This window comes from Herpailurus yagouaroundi, unplaced genomic scaffold (assembly GCF_014898765.1).
Source record: "Herpailurus yagouaroundi ecotype Mexico unplaced genomic scaffold, PumYag 184, whole genome shotgun sequence".
In the NCBI taxonomy this organism is placed as follows: Eukaryota; Metazoa; Chordata; class Mammalia; order Carnivora; family Felidae; genus Herpailurus; species Herpailurus yagouaroundi.
The window spans coordinates 20,228,248-20,255,942 of record NW_024412415.1 but is presented as its reverse complement, the minus strand read 5'-3'; the positions used below and the strand labels follow the sequence as shown (position 1 = coordinate 20,255,942).

The 27,695-nt window shown below is 37.6% G+C and overlaps 1 protein-coding gene across 6 annotated transcripts in view; it reads right to left on the bottom strand.

Annotated features, from left to right (window-relative positions):
• The window catches only part of UNC13C (unc-13 homolog C), a 613,180-nt gene that overhangs the window by 37,394 nt on the left and 548,091 nt on the right, over positions 1-27,695 (bottom strand). For all 6 annotated transcript variants that reach the window (XM_040492731.1, XM_040492733.1, XM_040492734.1 and 3 more), the window contains one exon: positions 22,680-22,827. In XM_040492731.1, the coding sequence (XP_040348665.1) occupies positions 22,680-22,827 (148 nt within the window). The remainder of the gene's footprint in view (positions 1-22,679; positions 22,828-27,695) is intronic.

The following is a 27,695-nucleotide window of genomic DNA, read 5'->3' as shown; positions in this document are numbered from 1 at the left end:
AGAGGTCCTTCATTTCCAAAGAGTCAGAAACATAGATAAAATAGACTTAACACATGCCCAGAGAATTTGACTAGAAGTAGGGAAGAAGTTCTTACTGTCTAAATGATGAAACACTGGCCACCTAAAGGAGATTTTTAAAAGTAGTATATACAACGATGTGTTTTGGGTGGTTTAAACATTTGACTACTGTAAGGACGATTGCTTTCTTGAGGTTCTTCCAGGATCCTGGATCCAAACTCATCAAATATAACTGGAGAATCTTATTTTTCTTTTCTTTTTTTTTTTATTAAAACATGTTTTTAATGTTCATTTTTTGGGAGAGGGACACAGCGCGAGCAGGGGAGGGGCAGAGAAAGAGAGAGACACAGAATCCGAAACAGGTTCCAGGCTCTGAGCTGTCAGCACAAACCTGACGTGGGCGTTGAACCACAAACTGCAAGATGATGACCTGAGCCGAACTTGGACACTTAACTGACTGAGCCACCCAGGCGCCCCGTGAGAATCTTATTTTTCAAAACTTGGACAGTGTTACCAGGGTTAGAGGAAAGGTTCTTACCTTTTATGCTATTATAGATAAAAATAGTAACAATGTTTGCAAGGAGATGCTGAGGAAATAGAAATTACATCACAGATTTACAAAAGATACAAGTCAAAGCCAAAAAAAGTCAAATGTAGCGGAAACTACTCAGGCTTTATCTTTTCTTGATTGTAACTGCAAAGCTGGCATAAATGCTCATGTTTAGTAGAGGACATCCTGGATGTGGAATCTTGAAAAAGGGATTTGTGTTTTAGTCAGTAGTGACTAGACTTTGAGTGACTCTTTAACCTTTCTGAACCTCTATTTTCTCTATTGATGAGATAGGAATGATAATATTTCTCTACCTATGTTTCTGTGAGGATCAGGTAAGATAATGAATACATATATATTTGATAAATGCTAAAATCTCCTATTACTGTAAGGTCTGAGGCTTATTATGAGGGGGTAAATCAGGAAGAAGTGGGGAGGTAAGAAGACTAATAGAGGAGACCATTTGGATTTTTTTTTTTGGCAATAGCACAGTTGCTAATTTTTTTCATTAAATATTTATCGAGCACCAGACACCAAGGGTACAGAAATGAACAAAACAGGTAAATACTCCTACTGTCATTTTCAAAGGAAAACAAACTCTTAGGTGTATATGTTTTACACTAATCAAAATTATAAATGGTATTATGAATCCTCTATACCAAATGAGTTTTATAAAGGATTTCCATGAACAAATATATGTGGAAATATTGTACGCTAGGTCCTCCTCATAAGGCACATTAGAAAAGTAAAAATTAGAGGAGACTGCTTAACTGACAATTTTAAGCCCAACGTCCCTAAACAAATTTGACTTCACAGCCTAGATTTTGGTTCTGTATTTTTCCCCTTTTATCTTTTTTTTTTTTACATGTTTTTTATTTATTTTTGAAGGAGAGAGACACCGAGCATGAGCAGGGGAGGAGCAAAGAGAGAGAGGGAGACATAGAATTTGAGGCAGGCTCCAGGCTCTGAGCTTTCAGCACAGAACCTGATGCGGGGCTCGAACTCAGGAACTGTGAGATCATGACCTGAGCTGATCAGAAGCTTAGCTGGCTGAGCCACCCAGACGCCACCCCCCCACCAATATCTTTGATCATCATCCATAAAACAAATGGGAAACAATGCTCTCTTCTTTACCTGGTACTTCTTAAGTAGAAGGACTTTGCCATTCTATTTAGCCTAATAGTCGCTAACTTCTGGTGATATATGGACATATATCCTGGTGTCCTCTAAACGGACATGAACTTTAGGAGCTTGATCTTGATGTTTACAATAGAGTCTGACAGGGGAGTGATCAAATCTTTCTAAAAAGAGAAGGGAGAATTTAGGAAATGTAGTAAAAATTATAGCAAATCAACAAAAACTCAATTTTTAGAACTTGAAGTTTATAGTTCTTGGGCTAAATCAGCAGAAATTAAACTAAATTCTTTTAGGAAAACTTCAATAAACCTTTTCTAATGCTGCTTCCTTCTGCTTGAGTCAACAGAACTTGAATCCATCCAAATCATACATACTGTATGTGCACCGGTCTCCAGATGGAATAAAACTGTGGGATTATACTCAGGATTTGCATGGGGTTTTTACTCTGAAGTTCTAGAATCCTAAAGCAATGTCATATAATCTTAGAATTGAAAAGGACCTTAGAAGTTAAAATATTCTACTCATTGCAGGAGTCCTTTCTACAACAAGCCTGGAAAGTTTTGACCAGTCTCAGCTTAACTGCTTTCTACCATGTGGACATTAGTCTCTAAAAAGGCATCGCATCCTTTACTGTATAGCTCCCATGATTAGTACTTTTTCCTACTATTAAGCCGAACTCTCTCTGGAATATATCTAATACCTCATTTTTTTTGAAAGTCATCGTGCTCCATGAAAATTAGATACAGTGGAAAATGACTTTCATTATTAGCTGGACTTATCAGGAGTTTTATATAATCAGAATAAAAATTATATATAATGCATTTGTATTTCTAACACCTGAAATCATCCCCCTGTGATATCTCTGGTACAGTGTATTAATACTTTATTCACTAATTTATTTACTCAAATAGTACCCTTTTTTAAAGTCTATTTTTATTAGAGAGAGAGTGAGGGAAGGGCAGAGAGAGGGGGAGACAGAATCCTAAGCAGGCTCTGCACTGTCATAGCCTGATGTAGGGTTTGAATTTAGGGACTGTGAGATCATGATGACCTAAGCTGAAACAAAGACTCCAACACTTAATTGCCTGAGCCACCCAGGCGCCCCTCAGATAATATTCTGAGCTACTGTGTTTTAGGCAATAGGTTATCAGATCAAAGTTCAATTTTTTGTTGTCGTTATTACATTTCACACATCTGGGGCTTTCCTGCCCCCTTGTACAATGCCTCAGGGATGAGATGATTCTCCAGGCTTAATAATTCCCACTCCCCTTTCATATCAAATGGATCTCTCAGGTTTATCTGGGGATCCATAAACAGAGGACCCCCAAGCCCTGGGCTAAGACAGCCCTTTAAGAGTGGAGAGGCTAATGCAGCAACAACTGTGGCCTGGAGGTAATGTGGAGTATCTTTCTACCAGAGGATCCTGGGTCCGTCCTCCAGCCAGTATTTCATACTTATATGCCATTAAAAATATGACTTTTTAGGGGAGCCTGGGTGGCGCAGTCGGTTAAGTGTCCAACTTCAGCCAGGTCACGATCTCGCGGTCCGTGAGTTCGAGCCCCGCGTCGGGCTCTGGGCTGATGGCTCAGAGCCTGGAGCCTGTTTCCGATTCTGTGTCTCCCTCTCTCTCTGCCCCTCCCCCGTTCATGCTCTGTCTCTCTCTGTCCCAAAAATAATTAAACATTGAAAAAAAAAATTAAAAAAAAATATGACTTTTTGGTAGATATAATCTGTAAAATAGAACTTACAAGTATTTTTAGACTAGCTCAAATCCCATCCGATTCAGCTAGATTTAGTCATGTTGGATGTTTGGCCAAAATTACTTGTTAGTACAATTAAAATATTCAAACCACACCCTAAATAGACAGTTATAACTGGTACTGAAGGAATTTTATTCATTGAAAGTTCTTGGTCATTTTATATTTAACATTCATTATACTGTGAGCAAATCTCCTGGTTACTTCATTTTATCTTTATTTTTCAAGAGATCAGGTGATTTAAAAAATGAGTAAAAGATTCTTTTTCAGTTAGTCAGCTACATTTCTGTGCAATATCAAGTAAGTCATTCAAAAAGTGAGTCTGTTCAAATGAGCCAAAGAATGAATCAAATAGAAGCTGGACAAGAATTTTAAATTATTTCTGGAGAACAATGTTATGTGCTCACATCACTAAAGCCACTCTTAGCTTGAATGGATGGAAATGTATTTCCATTTAGTTTTCATAGCAAAATAAGAGGGGAAAACACAGTTACCTTAGTTAATTTAAACAAAAACAATAAAATATCAGTAATTCCATAATTAAGAATCTGGTTATAAAGTACTTACTAGGCATTGTCCTATGAGCTTTACATATGTTCATTTAATCTCCCCATGCACACTTGGGGATACTATTATCCTCATTTTACAGATGAGGGAATTGAGACATTGAGGAGTAAATACCATACCCAATGTTACATAGTTAGTAAGTGGCAGACTCAGGATTTGAGGAAATCAATAATATGACCATATTTACAAACGAAAGTTCAATTTGTTCAAAAAAATTAAACACATTTAAAATATATTAGCATTTCCTTTGTATTTGAGCACATAACTCTTTGGATTCTAGGGTAATTGGATGATCCATCATACCTAGCGATCTCTACTTCCTACCTTTTGATTCTGCCTCATCCAGGAATTGGTACAAAGTCCATCTTTCTGAGATTAAAGTGTATTACCCAGAGTCAGGACCAGGACCAATTCTATTGCCTTCTGAAACTTAGTAGAGCAAATGCACAATGAATCTTTTTTTTTTTCCTTAAAAATATGGTGACTCAGTCATGGAAACATGTCCAACTGAACTCTCCTTTTGGATTTTATTATTAAACATGTTAATATTTTTCATGAAGTGGTCTACATTTTTACCTGACTAAAATAAAAAGATGTTTTCCAATGCATATACAGGGGTTGTGCAGAATAAAGAAGTAAAAGGTGGGAAGACTTGGGGAGGAGGCTTAGTATCATCTTACCTTTACTTAAGCTCCCTCCAAGCTTGATTGTCTGAGGAGATGGGCAAGGTATCATTGACTCCAAGGATGACTCCACTCTAACACAAATGCCTATAAATTGAGGAAAGGGGTGGTACAGAGGCCTTGGGGACTGATGCCAAACTCCTTAGTTGTGGAAGTTGTATTCCTTAAATGTGGAAGTTATAAAACTACATAATCTCTAAAAATACTATAAATTCAAACTCTGGATGGCCTTTTATACCATTTTGATTAAGTTGTATTAATTGCTTGGTGGTGGTTTTTAAGAATTGGGAAGGGAGGTAGAAAATTCTGTTTCCCATAATAGGCTCTGAGCATAGAAGAAGCTTTAGGCTGTATAAATGTTTCATGGGATTTTGAATTGTACTAAGAGGAAAAGTCTGCCATTGATGTTCTATCACATCATGTCATGGATAGTTGTGTCAAATCAACATGATGCAACAGTCTGAAATTGAAATCTAAGTTTGAATTCCAATCAGTAGACTTATAAATCTATAATGGTAGTAAATGATTTCTGGAGGGATATACATTATCTGGGTAGCCTTTAGCCATGCTTGTGTGTAAAATGAATCTACGAATGACTAAGCATTGAGTGAAGGAATAAGTGAATTAAGGAATGAATAACTGGGCTGCTGGTGAATTATTATTGATTGATGACTTTAATATTCCGTACAACCTAGTTATATCTCCGAGTATCGATGTGATTCTACTTCTATACATCCACTTTTGCAGTTCTTTTCTTCCCTAAGATTGGGAGCAAATACTGTTGTTAGCTGTATTTTTCCAAGCATTCCCCAATGCTAGGGCAAATATTAAGCAATGTATAAACATCTGTTGAATTAATATCCTTAGTTTCCTATCTCTGTTACTAATATATCCACACAAAGAATAAGAGGTTCTATTAGACTTTATTATATCTTAATTCTGCTACTCATATCAAATAACCAGCCGCAGGCTGATGAGAAAGAATAACGACTGTAGACCATAATTGGTTTTACTCACATGTCCACAGAATTGCTCTAAGTGTTTGGAAAATTAGCTTTCTGATGAAAGCTTTGCATAGTGGAAAATGTCCTGTGTTTGTACTTGCAAGAATTTAGATTTGAGCCCAATTCCAACCCTCTCGATGTGGCTCTTATAAGTCACCAATCTCATCCTGAACCCTGTCCCCTCATCTGGAAGTGGGTATAGTCTCATGTTCCTTAAAAGGTCACTGAGAAGATCAAGTGGCCTACCCGGGTATGCTTTATATAATGGAAATTTACACCATTTTTGCTTAGAATTCACTAACCTTGACATAAAAATAGCTGTAACATTCACCTGCTAATCTCCAAATTGGCTGACTCCAAAAGACAAGAAAAATTGACTCCATTTTCCATTTCCAGGGCATCTGGCTCTTCTTCCCCACTTTAGAGTTTCTTCACAGTGACTTTCCTGCCTTTTGACAGCACCATTTTATTTCCTTTCTTTAATGATATAGGACATGTTGCTTATAGTTTTGCTCTGTTTAATGTGGTTCTGCCTCAGGGGTTATTACTGCTAGGGGGATGCTCTATCAAGTTACCTTGCCTTTTCAGTTAAAGAGATTTGAAGGTGTTTATAAACCAAGGGAATGAAATGACTTCAGGTGGAAAATAAAATGAAACGAGGCATAAGTGAATCCTGCAAGATAGTAATGCCATTTAAAGCTAAAATGGATCTAATGTGTTCAAAATCATAAAATTTTACACTGTAAACATACATGTAAACAGCCACGCTGTCCCACAGAAACTGACTTGAAATCACTTACATAATATTGTTTGTGAACAAAAACGAAACTGAAAGTAATTAAAATAACCCTCTTTTGCGGGGATAACAGGCAGGGATCAAATTTTCAGGTCCTTCTATTATAGGTTAAAAGGCAAAAGTCATTTTAACTGAAAGCTAAAATATGAGAAAAACCTGAGGAAAATACGTAGGTCTGAATGTCAACTTTGGCAAGAATGAAAGTGCTTTTGTTTTTCTCTCATAAAGGGTTTCCTTTATTTTAGCTTTCAGTGTTGTTTGGCTTTGGTGCAGTCTACATGAAGATCCTCCTATAAGGCTGTAAAACACATGCTTTCATTTGGAAAAGAACATTTTTATTGACTCCATACTTTGCTCTAATGCTTTTGAAGTACTCCTTTTATCTAGAGGTTTCAGCCTGGAAACACATTACTACCAGAAGAAAATGTCTGCAATTATAGTTTATAGCCAACACCATGAATTGGCTACACGTAGCTCTTATCATAGGGAGTGCCCCTTGTGTAAGACTTAACAGTGGTTCTCAAAGTGTGGTTTCTGGACCAGCAGCATGCACAGCTCCTGGGTACTTGCATAAATGCAAATTCTCAGACTCTATCCACCCCAGACCTAATGAATGAACATCTCTGAGTGGGGTCCACAAGTAATTACGACGTACACTAAAGTTTGAGAACCACAAGCTTGTGGTTACGGAAACCCTAAATGAGGTGACACATTTCTTGCCTCACCCCAGTTTCATTGAGATAATTGACATGTAATACTGTATAGGTTTAAGGTATATAGCGTGACAGCTTGACTTATATATAATGTGAAATGATACAATAGGTTCAGCTAATATCCATCATCTCATATAGATACAATACAAAGAAAAGAAGATTAAAGAAAAAGTTCCTCCTTGTGATGAAAACTCTTAGGATCTACTCTCTTAACACCTTTCCTCTATATCTTAGAGCAGTGTTAGCTACTGTCAAAATGTTGTGCATTACATTGCCAGCATTTATCTTATAACTGGAAGTTTGTGCCTTTGACCACCTACCTCAGTTTCCCCACACCAGTCTCTGGTAAGCACAAGTCTGATCTCTTTTTTTAAGCATTTTCTTTTAAATTCCACATAAAAGTACATCATACAGTATTTGTCTTTCTCTGACATATTTTTCGTAGCATAAGTGCTTTCAAGGGCTATCCATATTGTTGCAAATGGTAGTATTTCCTCATTTTTATGGCTGCATAATATTCCATTGTATTCACAAGTTCTTTATCCATTCATCCATGGATAGACATCTCGGCTGTTTCCATGCTTCGCCTGTTGTATATAACGCTGCTATGAAAATGGGAGTGTGTATATCTTTTCAACTTTGTATTTTTGTTTTCTTTGTATGTATTCCCAGAAGGGGTATTGCTGGATCATATGGTATTTCTATTTTTAACTTTTTGAGGATCCTCCATACTAGTTTCCACAGTGGCTGTACCAACTTACATTCCCATCAAGAGCACACTAAGCTTCTCTTTCTTCCACATCTATGCCAGAATTTGTTGCCTTTTGTGTTTTTGATGATGGCCATTCTAAAAGGCCTGAGGTAATATTCATTGTGGTTTGAATTTGTGTTTCCCTAATGATGTTGAGAATTTTTTTCATGTTGGCCTTACCATCTTTGGAAAAATCTTTATTCAAGTCCTTTGCCCAGTTGTTTTTGTTTTTGTTTTTGTTTTGCTATTCAATTGTATGAATTCTTTATATATCTTGAAAATTAAATTATCAGATATGTGGCTTGCAGATACTTTTTTTTTCCATATTCTAGTTGTCTTTTCATTTTGTTGATGGTTTCTTTTGCTGTCCAGGAGTTTTTTAGTTTGATGTAGTCCCACTTATTTTTTATTTTGTTTCTTGTGGTTTAGGTATCATACTTCTCTTCAAGGCCCATGTCAAGAAGTTTCATTCCTATGCTTTCTTTTAGGCATTTCATGGTTTCAGGTTTTACATTTTAGTCTCTAATACATTTTGAGTTAATTTTGGGTTGTGTAAGAAAGGGCTCCACTTTCATTTTTTTACATGTGAATATCTAATTATCCTAGCATCATTTATTAAAGAGACCATCTTTTCTCCAATGTGTATTTTTTGGTTTTCTTGTCAAATATAAGCTGACTGTACATGCTCAGATTCATTTCTGGGCTCTTGATTCTGTTCCATTGGTCTGTATATCTGTTTTTATGCCAGTGCCATACTGTTTTGCTTACTGTGGGTTTATAGCATAAGCTTGAAATCATGGAGGGTGATGCCTTCTTTTTTGTTTTTGCTCAGGATGTCTTTGGCTATTAAGAGTCTTTTGTGGTTCCATATAAATTTTAGGAGTGTTTTTTCTTTTAACAATATTTTAACAATATTAATTTTAACAATATTAATTCTTCCATTCCATGAACATGACATACTCTTCCATTGATGTTTGTCTTCTTCAGTTTCTCTCATAAGTGTCTTCCAGGTTTCAGAGTGAAGATCCTTCATGAGGGAACATATCTCTTACATACATATAAGTGGTTAACATCCTTAGATCCTTCAGATGGTGCTCATGGCCATTATCCTGTTTAACAACAGGTCAAGCTAATAGCACTGACAGTCATAATTCACATTTCTCCTTGTTGGCCCAATTCACAAGACTGATGATTTACCTGGAGGACTCACAATGAGTTATAAACAACATATTCTGAAATGCTCAGACTCCATTAGAGACTTTTTGAGGTGCTAGTAGCAAAAGTGTTTTAATGGTATTGATATTTACCCTGCTCTGATATTCAGCCTGTAATTCCAGGCCATTCCTTTATTTTGAATGGTGGCTTACTTGCTCATTTCCCCTTGCTGTGTGCCTTTTCTAAGAGCTTGCACCTACTCCCAAGGATTCAATAATTACCTCCTGAATGTAGTTTCCGAACCGACTGCTCTCTTCACTGTATCTTCCAACTTGCCAGTGAATATAGTCACCTTATGTCCTATTGTTAATTCTTACAGAAATAAATACCATGGAATTTATCATATGACTCAAAACCGCTCTCCATCTACACTTCCACATTTTGGTCAGTGGTAGGTGGCACAGACCTACATTACTTAAGTTTACGACTCTTTGTCCTTTGTTTGCTTTATCTTGTGATGAGCTCTAGATTCTTCCTTGACAATATTTCTCATATTCATCCTTCATCTATTTCTGCTGTTGCTATATTTAGATTGTAAGCCTTTAAAGTACAAAATTGTTTTTCTAAAGATTTCCTTTCTTTCCTTCCTTCATTCCTTCCCTTTCCCTTTCCCTTCTATGCAAAAGCAAAACCATAGCACGAGTGTTCCAAATTAACCTGTTTGACCTCTCCTCCTTTCGTACCTCCCACTGACTACAGGTCAATCTCCACACACCTGGGCCTAACATTCACAGCTCTCCAAGTTCTGATCACAACCAATTTCTTTCAACTCTCCTTCATTCATTCCTTCCTACATATTCTTTACTCTAGTGGTTCTGTTTTTAATGTTTATTTTTGAAAGACAGCACAAGCAGTGGAGGGACAGAGGGAGAGGGAGACAGAGAATCTGAAGCAGCCTCTGTGCTATCAGCACAAAGCCCAACATGGGGCTCAAATCCATGAGCTGTGAGATCATGACCTGAGCTAAAGTCAGATGTTCAAACAACTGAGCCACCCAGGCACCCCATACTCTGGTGACTCTTAAAGTCAGCTGGAGGGCTGGTTAAAACAGATTTTTGGAACCTACCCCTTAACTCAGTAGGTCTTTGGGGGGTAAGGCCCAAGATTTTGCATTACTAATGAGTTCTCAACTATTAATGGATAAACTGCTTATTGCTTATATTCATTTATTGAAAACCTAACTTCCAATATGACTCTATTTGGAGATGGGGCCTCTGAGGAAGTAATCAAGGTCAAATGAGGTCATAAGAGTTGGGTCCTGACCTAATAGGATATGTCCCTATGAAACAGCCAGCAGAGATTTCCCTTTCTACTATGTGAGGACATCATGAGATGGCAGCCACCTGTAAGCTAGGAAGAGGGTTTTCACCAGAAACTGAAACAATCAGTACCTCCAGCCTCCAGACTGTAAGAAAATAAATTTCTGTTATTCATGCCACCCAGTCTATGGTACTCTGTTTTAGTGGTCTGAGCTTACCGACATACCAGGAGACCCTGATGCTGATGCTCCAGGGACTACACTTTGAGAAGCACTTCTCCAGCCTCCTGATGGGTCCCTTGTCAAGTTAGCCTCTACACCATGCTGACCGGCTTTCCTCTTCCTCCCTTACTCAAACCTCACACATCCTTCAAAGCCTACCATGGGCCACACTTCTTATCTGAAGACTCTCAGCTCTCCTGCCCATAGTTGTTTTCTCCCTCCCCTTTGGATCCACCTGATATTTAGCATAGACTACCTTGTATGATTATTTTTCACTTTACATAGTTGTTATAGCTTCACTGTAAGCTCCTTGGAACAGATAATTTTTCTCATGTCTTACACCCAGCATAGTGCTTTGCAATAGCAAGAGTGAGACATGTTGTTATTTGACAACCATGGCGTGTATGGAGAAGAAGTTCATAAAAACTGCAGGTGTGGGGCGTCTGGGTGGCGCAGTCGGTTAAGCGTCCGACTTCAGCCAGGTCACGATCTCGCGGTCCGTGAGTTCGAGCCCCGCGTCAGGCTCTGGGCTGATGGCTCAGAGCCTGGAGCCTGTTTCCGATTCTGTGTCTCCCTCTCTCTCTGCCCCTCCCCCATTCATGCTCTGTCTCTCTCTGTCCCAAAAATAAATAAAAACGTTGAAAAAAAATTAAAAAAAAACAAACAAACTGCAGGTGTGATTCCTTCAGGTCTCGGTGTCATAGGTTTCTCCATCACTCTGAGAGCCTCTTGGCATTATGAAGTTAGTTTACAGGCAAATGTGCTTGTTGGTTTCCTTGCTTAGCTGTATTTGAAGAGAGCTCTTCATGTTTGTAGAAGAAAGGGGTACTTTTTTGATAGTGCATCTAGTAATAATGATGGTGCAATACGAATTGGCAATGAGAGATTGCTGTGCACTGTCCCACATGTATTACTACTTGGGATCCTCCCAGCCACACAATGGACTTAGGAATACTACGCTAGCTGCTTTACAGACGGGAAAACTGAAGCTTAGAGATTGTAAGTGATTGATCCCAAGGTCACAGAGCCAGGCAGAGGTAGTGGAGATGTTTAAGCTGTGACTGTATGGTTACCTGTTCCCGTCTTAACCAAAATATCAGTTCCTTGTCCCTTCTCCTAAATGAGAGCATGTTATGCCAGAGGTTTATACAAGGTTGACTTCCAACCTTTAGAGATTTAGAGTCACTATTTCCATGCCATGTGACATAGTTCATATTTCTTTTTCTAAGATAAATCAAGCACTTAATAACAAGGCTTAATGTCTACCGCTAAGGGGTAACTGAAGGAGAAAACATCCCGTCTTTTTTTCAGAAATTAGTTATAAAGGGCATATGGAGGTTGTGAGGCAATAGTCTGTGGTTTTTCAATTAATGCCACTGACCTCATTGGTCACAAAACCTGTTCTCAGTGAATAAAAAACAGACATTATGGCTCAGTAGGTACAGAGATACTGTATGGCATTTTGCTTTCTTGACTCAGTGATTTGTAGAATGTTTTTCTGACATCTCAGTTTGTCAGCATTTCCATTGAATTTTCAAATAACTGATTCTAACCTCTGTTTCACTTTCCAATCAGATCTAAGACCAAAATAACAGCAGTAACAAAAACATGAAAAAATACCATAGTTACCCACAGTAAGAAAGTATTATATGATTTTGGAAATACCTGTTTTATCATTGACTTAGCATTTGCTTAATTTTAATGCTTTACATAATTACTCTGATATTTTTCATTAAATAAGATTTAAAATTATTCAATTACAGATACACATATTATATCTATTATATCTATTATATATATCATATCTATGTACAAATATAAAGTGCGTTTGTGTGTGTGTGTGTGTGTGTATAGTTCCCATTCCAGACAATTCTCCTACCTCCAGAGCAATTTTGAGATCTTTTGAATCCTTCAGAGGAACTTTAATTGAGCTGTTTATTCTAGCCCACAGATTTAAATCTAAAGCCCTGAAGGACTTCAAAATGAATTGCTTTGGGTTAATTATACTTTGGAATTCAATTAAACTAATTTACTTTGCATAACAAAGTATGCTCTTCATATTTCTTTTTTTGAAAGTTTTTATTTCAATTCTAGTTAGTTAACATACAATCTAATATTAATTTCAGGTGTACAATATAGTGATTCAGCACTTCATACAACACCCAGTGCTCATCACAACAAGTGTGCTCCTTAATCCCCATCACCTATTTTACCCATCCCCCCATTCACCTCCCCTCTGGTAACTAACTGTAAGTTTGTTCTCTAAGGTTAAGAGTCTGTTTCTTGGTTTGCCTCCCTGGTTTTTACCTTTGCTTGTTTTGTTCCTTAAATTTCATTTATAAGTGATATCATATGACATTTGTCTTACTCTGACTGACTTATTTCCCTTAGCTTAATACTCTCTAGCTCTATCCATGCTGTTGCAAATGGAAAGATTTAATTCTTTTTTATGGCAATGGACACTTGGGCTTTTTCCATAATTTGGCTATCATAGATAATGCTGCTATAAATTTTGGGGTGCATATATCCTTTCAAATTAATATTTTTATATTATTTGGGTAAATACCTAGTACTGCAATTGCTGGATAGTAGGGTAGTTCTGTTTTCCACTTTTGAGGAACCATGCTGTTTTCCAGAGTGGCTGCACCAGATAGCATTCTCACCAACATTGCAAGGGGGTTCCCATTTCTCGGTATCCTCGCCAACACCTGTTGTTTCTTGTTTTGTTGATTTTAGCCATTCTGACAGGTGTGAGGTGGTGTCTCATTGTAGTTTTGATTTGCATTTCCCTGATGATGAATGATGTTGAGCATCTTTTCATGTGTCTGTTAGCCATCTGTAAGTCTCCTTTGGAGAAATGTCCCTTCATGTCTTCTGCCCATTTTTTAATTGGATTATTTGAGTGGTGAGTGTTACATGTTCTTTATATGATTCAAAAAGAAATCCTGGGACGTTTTGGGATAATTTCAAAGGGCAAAACATTGTAAGTAGGTAGAAAAAAATCTACCGTAATTTCGCCACACAGAAGTCAACGCGGCTTTATTTTGAAATGTTCTAAAAGAAATTTATTATCCTAAATCTTATTCCTTTAACAAGAGTTATTTCACTAGCCCATGCCTTTTGTACTGCTAAACTGCAGCGTCAATCTCCCCACATCTCTCCATCACTGCTGCCAGCCCAGCTGCCAAAGTATCAGCCTGAGCCCTTCTTATCTCCCTTCAATCTTTTTTCTGAGATGACAGAAAAACATTCTACTTTTTCACACTGCACCCTTGCTCAAATTACTTCCATGGCGTCTACTGCTCTTGGGTGAAATGACTGTCTCAAAAGAACACCCAGAGGCAGTATGGAATATCAGAACAATAATTTGAAGATCTTTGACTTCTCAATGTTCTGAGACTCAAGTGAGAAAAAGGTATTTGAAGATGCCTGTAATCTGCAGTAAATGCCAGGTGTGAGTGCTTTTACTTAGATCTTTGAATGCAATGCCAAATGCCAAGTGTTTAGTTTCCAATAGCAAAAAAAAGTAATTAATTTTAGAAAAATATACATTACTTCCAGATTTATTTTAAATAATATCAGCCAGTGAGAGGCAAGTAATAGAGAACACTTAATATTAGAAAACAAGGTTCTAATACCACTGATATTCTTCATGGCCTTGCAATGAGATCTGGTTCTCACCCAACTAAGAAATCAAAAGATGGACCTCTTACACAGAGCAACACAGTTGTTGATTTTACATGAGTAGTGTTAGGAAAGAATCTTTCAAATATTTATGTTAAAAAAATGAAAAAATAATAAAAGTATATCTATTCTGACCTATAAATACGTATACTTAGAATACTGCACTAAGAATAATAACTTCCCCCTTGTGTGACATACAACAAATATCTGCTTCATCTGTGCTGTGAGGACTAATCTTGCAAATGATTTTATCAATGACTCCCAGTTGTCTCAGTTTGGCTTCAGGTTTCCAGAGAAGTTGAGATGCTGAGCAAGATAAATTGCATTATGAGAAATGGAGATCTGGGATTTTGATGCTCTGGCCAGAATCTAATGGAAATATTCCTGTGAATGAAAAGCTAAAACATTTTTTTTTTTCCATTCTGGACAGCTCAGTCATCAAAATGTGATGTTTTACCTCACTCCAGAGAGAATTATTCTGATGCTTGACTTGCTTATTTTAATGTATTAATTTTTGACAACCCAAATGAGAGTCAGTATGAAAGAAAAACCTAGCAAAGTCATGAAGATTTGCCTTTGTATCAGCCAGGGTATCAATAGCAAACAGAAACTCAAATTGCAGTAATTTTGGATGGTTTAATAAAGTGACTGCCTGTGAAGGTTTAGATGAGGATTTAAGAAAAAACAGAAGGGGTAGTGGATCTGTTAACACCCACAGTCTGTAAAATATGAGGGGCAGAAGTAGCTACTGGGATCCAGAAGGAGAGAGTTTTCTAGGGAAGAAAGGTACTTTGAAAGGACAGTAAACTGAATGGACCAAGCCCAGAGGGAGCCTGGGGTAGGAATAACTGACCTAGTCTCTCCTCACATGGAGCTTCAGAGGAGCCCTCTACTGGCTGACCCAATAAGGAAATAAGGAGTAAGAGAGTCCATAGCTGTAACCCATACAGCCCAGCCTCCTGGGAAGAAAAGGGTCCATTAGGAGCGGCAAATGGAAGACATTTAGCCCAGCCTTGCACTGTAGTTTATCTAGCATCTAGCACAGAGGCTGACACATGGTAAATCCTCCTAAAAAGGTGTCAAATGAAAGCATAGATGAATCACCCAGGGGCCTAAACAGAAAACAGTCATGTATTTCATTTTTTTCCTCATTGCTTTTGAGTTTTATGTTAATAGATTAAATAAAACATGATTTTAAGAGTTTGATAAAAATCTCTAATCCTATTCTTTTAATCTACCTTTATACATCTGTTTGTATTTCTCCATTGGCATTCAGTATATTTTACCTTGTACGAAAACTGAATAGCATCAGCCATCAAATTGTAAGCTTTCTTCCTAAGGGAACACACACACAGACACACACACACACACACTTTGGGTGCTCTGCAGTGTCTAGCCCAGGGCTGTGAACGTATTTACTTTGAATAAAGGTTTGTCGAAGGATTTGTAATTGTATAAATTCAAATATAAGGACTATGGTCATACTGTATAATTTTTAATTTCCTGCATTTAATTTTCTACCATTCATTTGTTCTAAAATTCACTGATCATCTACTTTGCATCTAGCACATAGATTTCAACGATGAGTAAGCAAGGTCTCTGTCCTCCTACGGCTTACATTGGGATAGGAGAGAAATATAAACCAGCAATCATTCTATGATTCAGTGTGCTAAGGAGAGTTACAAAATGGTACTTATGCTGATGAAGAACAAGGGTGGTGAACAGTAGAAGAGGGAGGGTAGTCCAAAGCAGCAATATCCTACACACAGATACAATAGATTGCAGAGGAATGAAATCAGGCTATATTAGAAAAGGTTTTCTGAAAGCAGTATGCATTTCCTTACATTCAGCTTGACTTTCTATAATCTAATTATTCTCCATTAATATTTAATTTTTTAAAATGTTTATTTTTGAGAGAGAGAGAGAGCCAGCATGTGTCCAAGTGGTGTGTGGGGGGAGGGGGATGGAGAGAGAGACAGAATCTGAAACAGGCTCCAGGCTCTAAGCTGTCAGCACAGAGCCTGGGGCAGGGCTCAAACTCTGAACAGTGAGATCATGACCTGAGACAAGGTCAGACTCTTAACTGCCTGAGCCACCCAGTCGCCCCATTCCCAATTAATATTTAAAAGGTATCCTGGATACTGAGCATGCCCAGTAACTGCAACCAGAATGAGGGGAAACTGAAAAGTGGAGGCAGAAGTTAGAAGTTTGGGGATATAGTTTGTTGCTGACATGAAAGATTTAGTCATACTAAAGTGAAAAGTAAGGAACCTGAAGTAAACTCAGTTATTCAAACTCAAGAGAAGAAAGCATAGGCTGTAGGAAATAAGAATACATTCTGATTTCTTTTCTGATTAATATAAGTATGATATAGGGGCACCTGGGGTGGCTTAGTTGGTTGAGCATCTAACTTTGGCTCAGGTCCAACTTTTATCTCATGATTCCTGAGTTCGAGCCTCATATCAGGTTCACTGCTGTCAGCACAGAGCCCACTTCAGATCCTCTGTCCCCTTGTCTCTCTGCTGCCTACCTCCCACTTGTACTCTGCCTCTATCTCAAAAATAAACTTAAAAAAATAAGTATGAGATAGTAGCAAGGGCATTGTGTCTACCACTTATCTACATGACTTTTGCAAATTTCTTAATTTATTTGTGACTACATTTTATTATTTAGTTGAGAGGGAGGGAGGGAGACAGAGAGAGGGAGAGAGCGAGCGAGTGAGCATGAGTGGGGGTGGGACAGAGAGAGAAAGAGAGAATTCCAAGCAGGCTCTGCACTGCCAGAGCCCAGCTCTGCCAACAGGGTGGAGGAGGTGGGGTGGGGGGAGGGGCTCAACTCGGGGCTTGAGTTTAGATCATGTCCAGAGCCAAAACCAAGAGTCAGATTCTTAACCAACTGAGCCACCCAGGTGCCCCATGTGACTCCATTTCTCAATATGAGAGGTATGGATTCTGTTACTGGCCTCACAGGATTATTGGGAGGAACTGCATAGTTGTAGACAACTTACTTGCTACAAAGTATTGCTCAGCATTACAGTAACCTTGTCTGACACCTGCCATTTCTACTTTGGGAAAGGATTCAACAAACTCAGAACCGTATCACATCACCACTCCTATTACAGTTATTTGTGTACAACTTTTTGACTGGACTGAAGAGCCTCATCCAGCTTTAAATGTTATCAGACCAACTGCAACATTTGAAGAGCCAAATATCATAAATTCTCCATTTTTCCCTGCACTGCTAAAACATTCTAATGTCTTGGAAGGCAGTGCTAGCTAGTTAAATTTCACGGTTCCAGTGATAAAACAGTGACATAAATCTTTTGGATGGGATTCTGGATCTCTGGTTACCTCTGAAAGGCTTATCAGCTAAAATGAGAAACCACTTCTGACTGTGCTTTCCAATCAGTATTAAACTGAAGATAACCAACTGGATTTTAATATTACTTCCCCATGTAAGCTGAGAATATTCCTTGGTGTTTTCACCCATTACTGACATGCAGTAAGTCATTTCTTTATTTTGATGTCAGTTCTTTTGTCATGTAAATATTATTAATGTAAGTTCTCCTACATTTCTGAAAAGAAGAGATCCTTGGGGTGCTTGGGTGGCTCCCTCAGTTGAATGTCCGACTTCGGCTCAGGTCATGATCCCACGGTTTGTGAGTTTGAGCCCCGCATCAGATCTGTGCTGACAGCTCAGACCCTGGAGCCTGCTTCGGATTCTGTCTCCCCCTCTCTCTGCCCCTCTCCTGCTTGCCCTGTCTCTTTCTCTCTCTCAAAACTAAATAAGCACTAAAAAAAATTTAAGAAGAGATCTTTTCTACAGTGAGCAATATCAGAAGGGTTTTTTTCTACTTATGGACATAACTTCTATAGTTTTAGAACCTAATTGGAGATAATTATTGCTTTATACATAATGTGTATAGTAAAGTATATTCACAGATTCCAAATGTGAATCAGTGGTGATCTGATTTCCATTTCAAATTAAAATGCGTTATTCTCTCCTTTAGTAGGAAACAGGTCATTAAAATGACCAAAAGTATCTGATTTTTTTAAATAAGCAAGGACTCAAAGATATTGCTCATAAAAAGTTAGTAAGAGGACAGATCATAGAATAAAACATTTTATCTCATAATTTTAATTCACATACTCATTAAATATATACATATATTTAATTACATATATATTTCTTTATGAGTCAGTTGTAACTTAGACATAAATATCCCTTTGTCTGTAAAGCTTTTGAGATTTAGATTACTCAAGCTATTATAAAAACTCAGATAAGGAAACAATGATACAGAGTAGCTCAGCAATTAATCATTCTGTACCTCATTCCAAATTGTGTTATCCACTGAAAAAAATTCTACTTACTATGTTAAACTTGTATACATTTTCCACTGTCTGCTACTCCATGAAATATTCAAAGAGCCCTTGATATAATGAAATAGCAGTTAGAAAAGTTTTTTTAACGAATATTATAATCAAGATGAAGAAAATTTTGTACCAGCTTCTAAAAATATAATACATCCCTGAAAAACAACAACAAAAGTATAATTTTTAAAGCTAGCTACCCAATCTAAACTATTGGATTAGCTGTAAGGAAGAATAGATGATACTTATTAGAAATGTTAAAATAATTTTTAATATTATTACACAAAACCTACACTATTTCTGTATATTTTAATGGTGTAGAGAAATCTAAGATGACTTCAACTAGAATTATTGATCCCAAATAGGTGGTGATGTGAATTTTGTTGTAAAAGCAAAATAAACATTTTTTTCCTAATAAAAATAAACTCTGGATATTCTTGACACAGTGGGTTTTTTAAGAGCACACATATATACTTTCCTGGACAGTTTGTATATCCAGAATACCCTCCTCTTAGTACCACCTCATGACTCAGTTTACCCACTGGACTTTCTACTTTTCCTGTCTTCTCAAGTCTAAACATTCCTTCCTCTGGGGTGCCAGGGTGGCTCAGTCAGTGAAGCATTCGAATCTTGATTTCAGCTCAAATCATGATCTCACAGGCTTGTGGGATCGTGCCCTATATCAGATTCTGCGCTGACAGCATGGAGGCTACTTGGGATTCTCTATCTGCCCCCTCCCTGCTTTTACTCTTTCTCTCTCAAAACAAACAAACTTAAAAAAAACTTTTCATTCTTCTGACATGAACTGTGTTACAACACTTACCAGTTTTCAATCTAATAAGAGCAGGGTGTCCCAACCTCGGCATTACTGCGATTTGGAGACAGAGAAATATGTGCACCATAAGGTATTTAACAACTTTCCATGTCTCCACTCACTAGATACCAGTAACATGACCACCACTCCCAGATGCGCAATCAAAACTCTCAGGATATTGCCATATGCCCTTAGGGGAACAAAATTACCTTATTTGTTACCTTATTTCCTGCTGAGGAACTGCCTTATTAAAGCAATGGTGTATGTAACATCATGTTCAGTTTTGAATATATGCCTCAGTGTAGGAAACTTCATTCAGAGGTGATATTCAGTAAATATTTATAAAGTGAATGCAGAATAAGATGGTGTTTTATTACTGCAGTTCATAGCTAGAATAATAAATATGTTATAAAAGGAACTATCAGTTTTACTTGAGGACTTAATACTTCTATATCTGTCTTGGACTGGTTTATTTCCAATATTTGGAACAGAAAGAAAAAATAAGATTTTTCCAAATAGATTGTTCTCACTTGAACTCTGTGGTTCCCAAATTCCTAATGGGACTCAATCCCTAGCAGGTTTTTATTTTTTTCTCTTTTTTACTGCTAGAGAAAGATGATATCTAAATTTATTCCAAAACAAAGAAATCAAGGTGAAAATGGGAGAGAAAGGAGCAAAGAAAAAAAAAAAAACAGAAGGAAAAGAAATACATGAGCAAGAAAGATACAGTATGTTTTTCTACACTTATAATCTATTTATGAAAAAACTGAATTCAAATAAATAATTTTAGGGGTGCCTGGGTTGCTCATTCGGTTAAATGTCCAGTTCTGGATTTTCGCTCGGGTCGTGATCTCATGGTTTGTGAGTTTGAACCCCACATCTAGCTCTGTGCTGACAGGGCAGAGACTACTTGGGATTCTCTCTCTCTCTCTCTCTCTCTCTCTCTGTGCCCCTGCTCATGCTCGTTTTCTCTCTCTTTCAAAATAAATAAGAAAAAGAAAAGAAAAGAAACAATTTTGACATTTTTTTTTGACTTTCCTATTTCTATAAATAATTTTGAAGCACAGGCAAGACAAAGTATGCTGTCAGTCAGGTATCAGAGAGAAAAGCTGGCTAACCACAACCAGGTCAAGGAAGAACAAACTGCCAGCCCTCAGAAGTCCTTAGTCCCTACTCCCCAGAGACAGCTGCTCTCTTGACTTCACATAAGTCCTTTCCTTGCTATGTGTTGTCATTATACTGTGTATTCCTGAACACTAAAGTTTTTGGAATTTTTATAAATTTAATCATGCAATATATATTCCTTAGTTATCTGGTTGCGTTTATTGAACATTTTGTTTCTCCTTATTCATCTATGTTGTGTGTTAGGGCTGTATAGGTTTTCACTGTATGAATATGCCACAATTTATTTTACTGTTCAACTGTTAATGGACAGGTTTTTTGTTTTTTTTTTTTTTTTTTTCCTGTGAATTTTCTTATATGTGTCTCTTTTGGTGCACATGCATACATATATCTTTCAGATTTGTGCCTAGGAGTTGAATTGCTATGTGATAGGGAAGGCAAATCTTCAACCTTAGTAAATAATACCAAACTCCTGGGGCACCTAGGTGGCTCAGTCGACTGAGCATCCAACTTTGGCTCAGGTCATGATTTTGTTGTTCTTGAGTTCGAGCCCCGCATTGGGCTCTGTGCTGACTGCTCAGAGCCTGGAGCCTGTTTCAGATTCTGTGTCTCCCTCTATGTCCTTCTGCCACTCTCCCACTCACACTCTGTCTCTGTCTCTCTCAAAAATAAATAAACATTAAAAAAATTAAAAAAATACCAAACTCTTTTCCGGTTTATAGTCACACCAAAATTGATATACATGGGTAACTTTGTGTGCTGTGACATCTATGCTGGAAGATGGGCTATGTGCCTACAAAAGCAAAGGTTTCATACACTCAAATTTTCTGGGAACAAAAGTGCAACACTATATGATGCATTAAAATTACATTCATATTTATAAGGTTCAGAAAATCTTGAGGGATGATGCATTCAAGGGAATAATGTTTTGAATATTTCTTTATCTCTTGACAATCCCTCATGGGCTCAACTCTTTTTTCCTTTCTTGAATTATCCCAAGATATAACCTGGGTTAGCATAGTACATTAAAGGGAGTATTTGTAGCATTTAATTGAACGCTATCAGAAACCACAGTGTTAAAGACAAGCGAAGGACCTACCTAACTCCTACCTTGGTACTACAGGCAAAGCACCCACCTTTGATGTAGTTCAAAAAGTTCAAATACCCATTAAGAAACACATAGAAATCTGGAGCATTTTCATCACAGGAACAACAACAAAAAAAAGCGTACACTTTCTTAGGATCCCTCATGAATGAAAACAGTGTCCTCATATTCATTTTTATTATTTCTGTGGTACAATTTGTTATGTTCTAGAGTTTGAGCCCGCATTTGGCTTTTTGTGACTCATACTAACATTTTCAATAATCTCTCAGAAATGCCTGATCTTAAATGCATATAATTACTAAAATACAATAAATCACAAAGCAACTTGAAAGAAAGGCTGCTTACTAGTAATATCCTAAAAGCTTAGGAGGTGGAAGTTGGCCACATGAAACAGACCTAAGTTTCCAGTAAAATTCTTACCTCTTGGTCCATTTTAAAGTAAAAGTTAAAATTTCTCTCAGGTAAAGTTAGAGTAAAATGAGATTTTCCTTCCTGAAACCCCAGAACACGAGATTTTACATTTAAAGTCAAGATTTGGGGAGTTATCATCATAATTTGGAAGTTACCGAGAGCAGCAAACACTACATCTATCTACTGAATTGAAAAGACTATCACAGCCATGGGTATTCAAAACTAAGTTTTACTAAATTGTATGATGTCAGAATCACAGTCAACCACTCCATACAATTTTAGTATTAAGCACATCCTAGTATTATGAAATATAAAATTATGAATCATGAAGGCCAAAACATGTTGATAATTTTCTATTAAACATAATCCTCAATTCTTATTGCTGGTTTAATTTATAGTAGTAAAAACTATTAATACTATTTATAATAATTTATAATAATTTTTATGTTGAATTTTAGTTGTGTTCAGCCTACTTTATTCTCACATCCAATTTGTTACTTACTCTGTGAGGTCTGAGTGTCTATGAATTTCTTTATCAAGGCATCAGTTGTCTGGGTATAAAGACTGAGAGCATATCTTAGAGACTGAAGATCTGGGCTTTTCTCCAAGAAATTCTTTTTCAGGCCATTTCCTCCTGCATGAAAGTATTGCTAAAAAGAAAAAAAATATATAACATAAGCAGAAGGATTTAGAAAAAAGTATTCATGGAAGGATTTTTTTTTTTGGCTGTAATAGTGATGCTCAAATGGAATAATACTGTATGATCAATGTAAAATATCAACAAAGGGATAATCCTACCACTTTCCCATTGCTAAGGATTAACCCTGTAATTCAGATTCCCTCAATATCTCTGAACAGTTGCTTTATATCACAGACCCCAGATCCTTGAAGCTTAAGATTTTTCCTCTCATTCAAAACTTGAGGTAAGCATATGGGATAATGAAGATACACTGATCAGAAGGCTTATAGAATGACAGGTTGAGATGACAGTTGTCAACTTGGTTATTAGTTGGTTTCCAGGACATAAAAAAATATCTGAGGTTGTCAAAATTTCACAAAGAGGGTAGTACCTGGTCACAAATTTTACAGATACTAGTTTGTGATTCTAGACCAGGTGTCCACTGCTCTATCTTCCTTTGCTCTAAACACACAATAGTGCAAATACAGTTTGACCTGAGGATGCAGAGTGGTCTTCAAGGTCCCCTGAACCTTGTGTTTGATAAATGTACTATAACATCCAATAAACTCAAACCACTACGAATCTATAGCTAAGATAATAGAAGAGATATATGCTCTTGAAGAATAAATATAGTCATTGAGGGATGTTAGCATTTTTCATACTGCAAATATTATGTGCAGAAATCACTTTGGAAGGCAGAATATATACAAATACGTGATAGAACTAAGGATATTTTTTCCTACCCATTTATAGATGATAACATATTTACAGTGAACTGTTAAGGTTAGATAAATATTTCTCTCTCCCTGTACGGACTGTACTAAACTATACACTCACTGCAACCTGACTTGCTTTGATCTATGATTCTCACAGAATGACATATTTTGAGAAAGATCAACAAATGATTCTGATACTCTCTCCTAAATGGGTATGTATCATCTCTTTATCCCAATACTCACACATTTCTGAGGTAAAACAATTCAATTAAATGAAAAATCATAATTATCTTAGTTTTCCCCCTTATTTGAGGGGGATGGAGAAAAGTATTCTGGGCATTTGTAGGCAGCTGAGTGCACTTTCAAAGAGTGTGATGAAGAGAAGATTTAGGGCATAAGCCAGAGAAAGTAGGCAATGGGAGTAGAATTTAAAGAAAGATTGCTTCCACTGCAGGTACTGTCCCTCCCCAGGGAGAAAAATTTATAGCCACTTAAAACTGCATTTACTGATTCTAGCTGGGTGTGTTGTAAAAACCCAAGCTGTGCCAAAAGCCACCTATGTTCATGTAAAGGAGGTACAGAAAAGTGACAAAAGCCTTTTCCTTTTAAGAGATGATTAGATACAATACTTAAAATCATCCTAACCCTAATCTTCCTATAAAAATGTTAAAATGGGGCATCTGGGTGGTCAGTTGGTTGAGCATCCAACTTTGGTCATGATCTCATGGTTTGTGAGTTCAAACCCCACATCGGGCTGGCTGCTGTCAGTGCAGAGCCTGCTTTAGATCCTCTGTCCCCCCATCTCTCTGCCCCTCCCCTGCTGTGCTCTTTCAAAAATAAAAATAAAAAAAAAACTTTTAAAAATGTTAAAATACTTTCCCATGCAGAAAGTATTTATTGAGGATTATGAGTCCAGAATTATTTCAGGTGCCTTGATGGATCAAAAATTGTGATAGTTCCTTATTTCAGGAAATATGATATTTAAGGTGGAAAATATTAAATGGATGTATTGAGAAGGGAAGGTTCAGCTTGGATTTGACTATTTCCCCAGAGCAGTGGAGGGGTGCTCTCTGGAGTTGTATTTTTATAATGAAGCAAAGAGCCATCATATGAAACAACTCACCCTCAATGTAAAGAGCAGTTGGATAAATGGAACCAAGAATAGGCAAGCTCTCTGGGAATGTAGGGAACACATTCTGCTTCTCAGACTTTTTCAGACAAGCCTTATAGTTATCAAACCTGAGCACAAGTGCCAGGAGATTATGATAAAAAGAAAAGCAAGGAGTACCATCTGAAATGATGTTTTGCCACCTCTTGGGACTATTGAGAGTTATCAGGAAAAATTGTGAAAGACTTTGAAATGGACAAAAAGATCAGTGGATGTTCTACCTCGTGTACCCATCGGGTTATCTATGCTTTTCATTGTCTTTGAGCTATTTAAAACTCTGTAAACGAGGGGCGCCTGGGTGGCGCAGTCGGTTAAGCGTCCGACTTCAGCCAGGTCACGATCTCGCGGTCCGGGAGTTCGAGCCCCGCGTCAGGCTCTGGGCTGATGGCTCGGAGCCTGGAGCCTGTTTCCGATTCTGTGTCTCCCTCTCTCTCTGCCCCTCCCCCGTTCATGCTCTGTCTCTCTCTATCCCAAAAATAAACGTTGGAAAAAAAAATTAAAAAAAAAACTGTAAACGATAGAAAATGGATAATCATGTAAATGACTCTTGTCCATCGAAATGCAAATTAATTATTTCTGGTGGGATGCAACTGATTATTGTTCTGTGAATAGACCTTCTTAGCCTCTATTTGTAAATTGATTCCAGCCTTCCTTATTGCTCATCCTTGGAATTCTTGGAATTCTCCTATAAGCTAGTTGTAAGATCTTACTGGTTCCCCCATTAATGATAAGTCAAATAACATGTTTGACAAGTTTTATTTATTTATTTATTTATTTATTTATTGTGCGTGAATGTCCCAATTTTTTTTTTAAATTTTATTTATTTTGGGAGAAAGAGGTAGCGAGAGTCGGGGAGGGGCAGTGAGAGGGGGAGAGAGTGAATCTCAAGCAGGCTCCACACTGACAGCATAGAGCCAGACACAGGGCTCAAATTCACAAAACTGAGATCATGACCTTAGCTGAAACCAAGAGTCTGATGCTTAACTGACTGAGCCACCCAGGTGCCCCCACAATCCTCTGTTTTAAAAACTTCTTTGTGTATATAAGGCAGTGTGGTGACAGCATTCACAAGGGTGGCCATAGTTTTCACACTGACAGTTTGTGAGGACAGAACTATGGGCTCGCACTGACAGTATCAGTGGTGGTGTTTGCCTTCCTGCCTGTTCTCTCTGATTCTATCCCTTAACAAATACTTATTAAACTTGTATCATAAACCAGACCTTGTGCTGAACGCCAAGGATAGAAAGCAGTAGAGGTACAGAAGTTGTTCTTAAAGGGATGATAGTTTAGTAGGAAATGTAACCAAACGGTCAATGAATGACTCCTATAATGTTACAGATGTAAGAAAAATAATTTGAAAATACAGATAATGGAGGTAGCAATCATTTCCATTGGGGAAAGAGTCAGGAAAGGTTTCCAAAGAGGTGACATCTTCGGTGTTTGTCAGTCTTTTAGCACTGCCATTTGTACATTCAACAGCAACTAGATCATTCATTATGGTGGAGGAGAGAAAAAGGACACTCCCATTTATTTTAGATAACCAAGGGAAACCATGGCAATCCCAGTATTACTTAAGAGGAAATGAAATAATAGTTCTCATAATACAGTTCCTTGGTATCGTTTAAAATACACTGGTTGCTACTGTTAATCTGTTCTCATCCTTAAACTTGTGCTGCCTGCGAGCCACATGTTGCCTCTAGGCAGCGGAGGGCCTGGAGAACTTGAGATGACATTGTACCCTTAAAGATTCACAATGCTCATCAACGTGTGAAAGGCTCTGAGACCCACTGTTGTAAGGAAATCTGTTTGACCTTTCATTAACATACCTGCCTTTTAAAATTATTTGGCTTTAGGACACCTATCACACAGGGCATCTATTAACACTCATGGGGACTGATATGTGCCATGGGATATGATTTAGGGAACCCTAGGAGAGAATCAGGTGACTAGACATCATAGAATGCAAGATATTTCTAAGGGTCTAGAAGGCTTCATAGAAGAAGGGAAGTCTGAAGAGTTAGGCTCTGAAGGCATAGATTGTGCATTTGTTCTTTTTCTTTTTTAATGTTTATTTTTGAGAGAGAGGGAGTATGCACATGCAAGTTGGGGAGAAGCAAGAGAGGGAGAGAGAGAGACAAACCCAAGCAGACTCTGGAATGTCAGCACAGAGCCCATGCAGGGCTCGAACTCACCAACCATGAGATCATGGACCTGAGTCAATATCAAGGATTGCACACTTGACTGACTGAGCCATTCAGGCTCCCCTACTGTGTCCTTTTTCTTGACCCCCTCATAATTGTATAGGAAGACATGTTTTTAGCATGAATACATTATCTTGTAGGCCTCTGGGACATGGGGAACTAACCATGAAACGAAAACATAAACAAGGAATGAGTTTGTTCCTGCCTAAGGGTCCCCTAGAGTTTTTGGTTATGATACTGAACTGACTTGACTTCCTCCTTTGTAGACATAGGGTATTATGAGTCATTCTTCTAAAGGCTCTAGCAGGATTGTAAGGAAACAGTACAAGATGTGTAAGGGCAGAAATGATGTTTTTGTCTTTTGAGTGCATGGTATAATAAGAGATGTTGCAATACAAACCCTGGACAGAAGGTAGCAATTTTAGGAGAAAAAACAAGTTGCTTCTATTCAGTGAGTACAGATAAATAACACATGCCACAGGCTCCTAACTCAAAGGGCAGAGGACATGATTTTTATGGTTATGCAAATGCAAACTCAATGAAAATACTACTTTATAGAAGCCTTTCACAGAGTGTTCAGAACCTGGGTGACTGCTCCTGAGAACATGGGTCTGTTTATCTCACTGGCACAGATAATAAGGGAGCTGCAATTATTGCATACACCTTGGCATCTGGAGATTTCACATTCAGTTTGACTCTGTGAGAGCTCCTGGAAGAAGCAGGAAAAGTAGAGTTTGGGTTTTGCTGAGGCTTG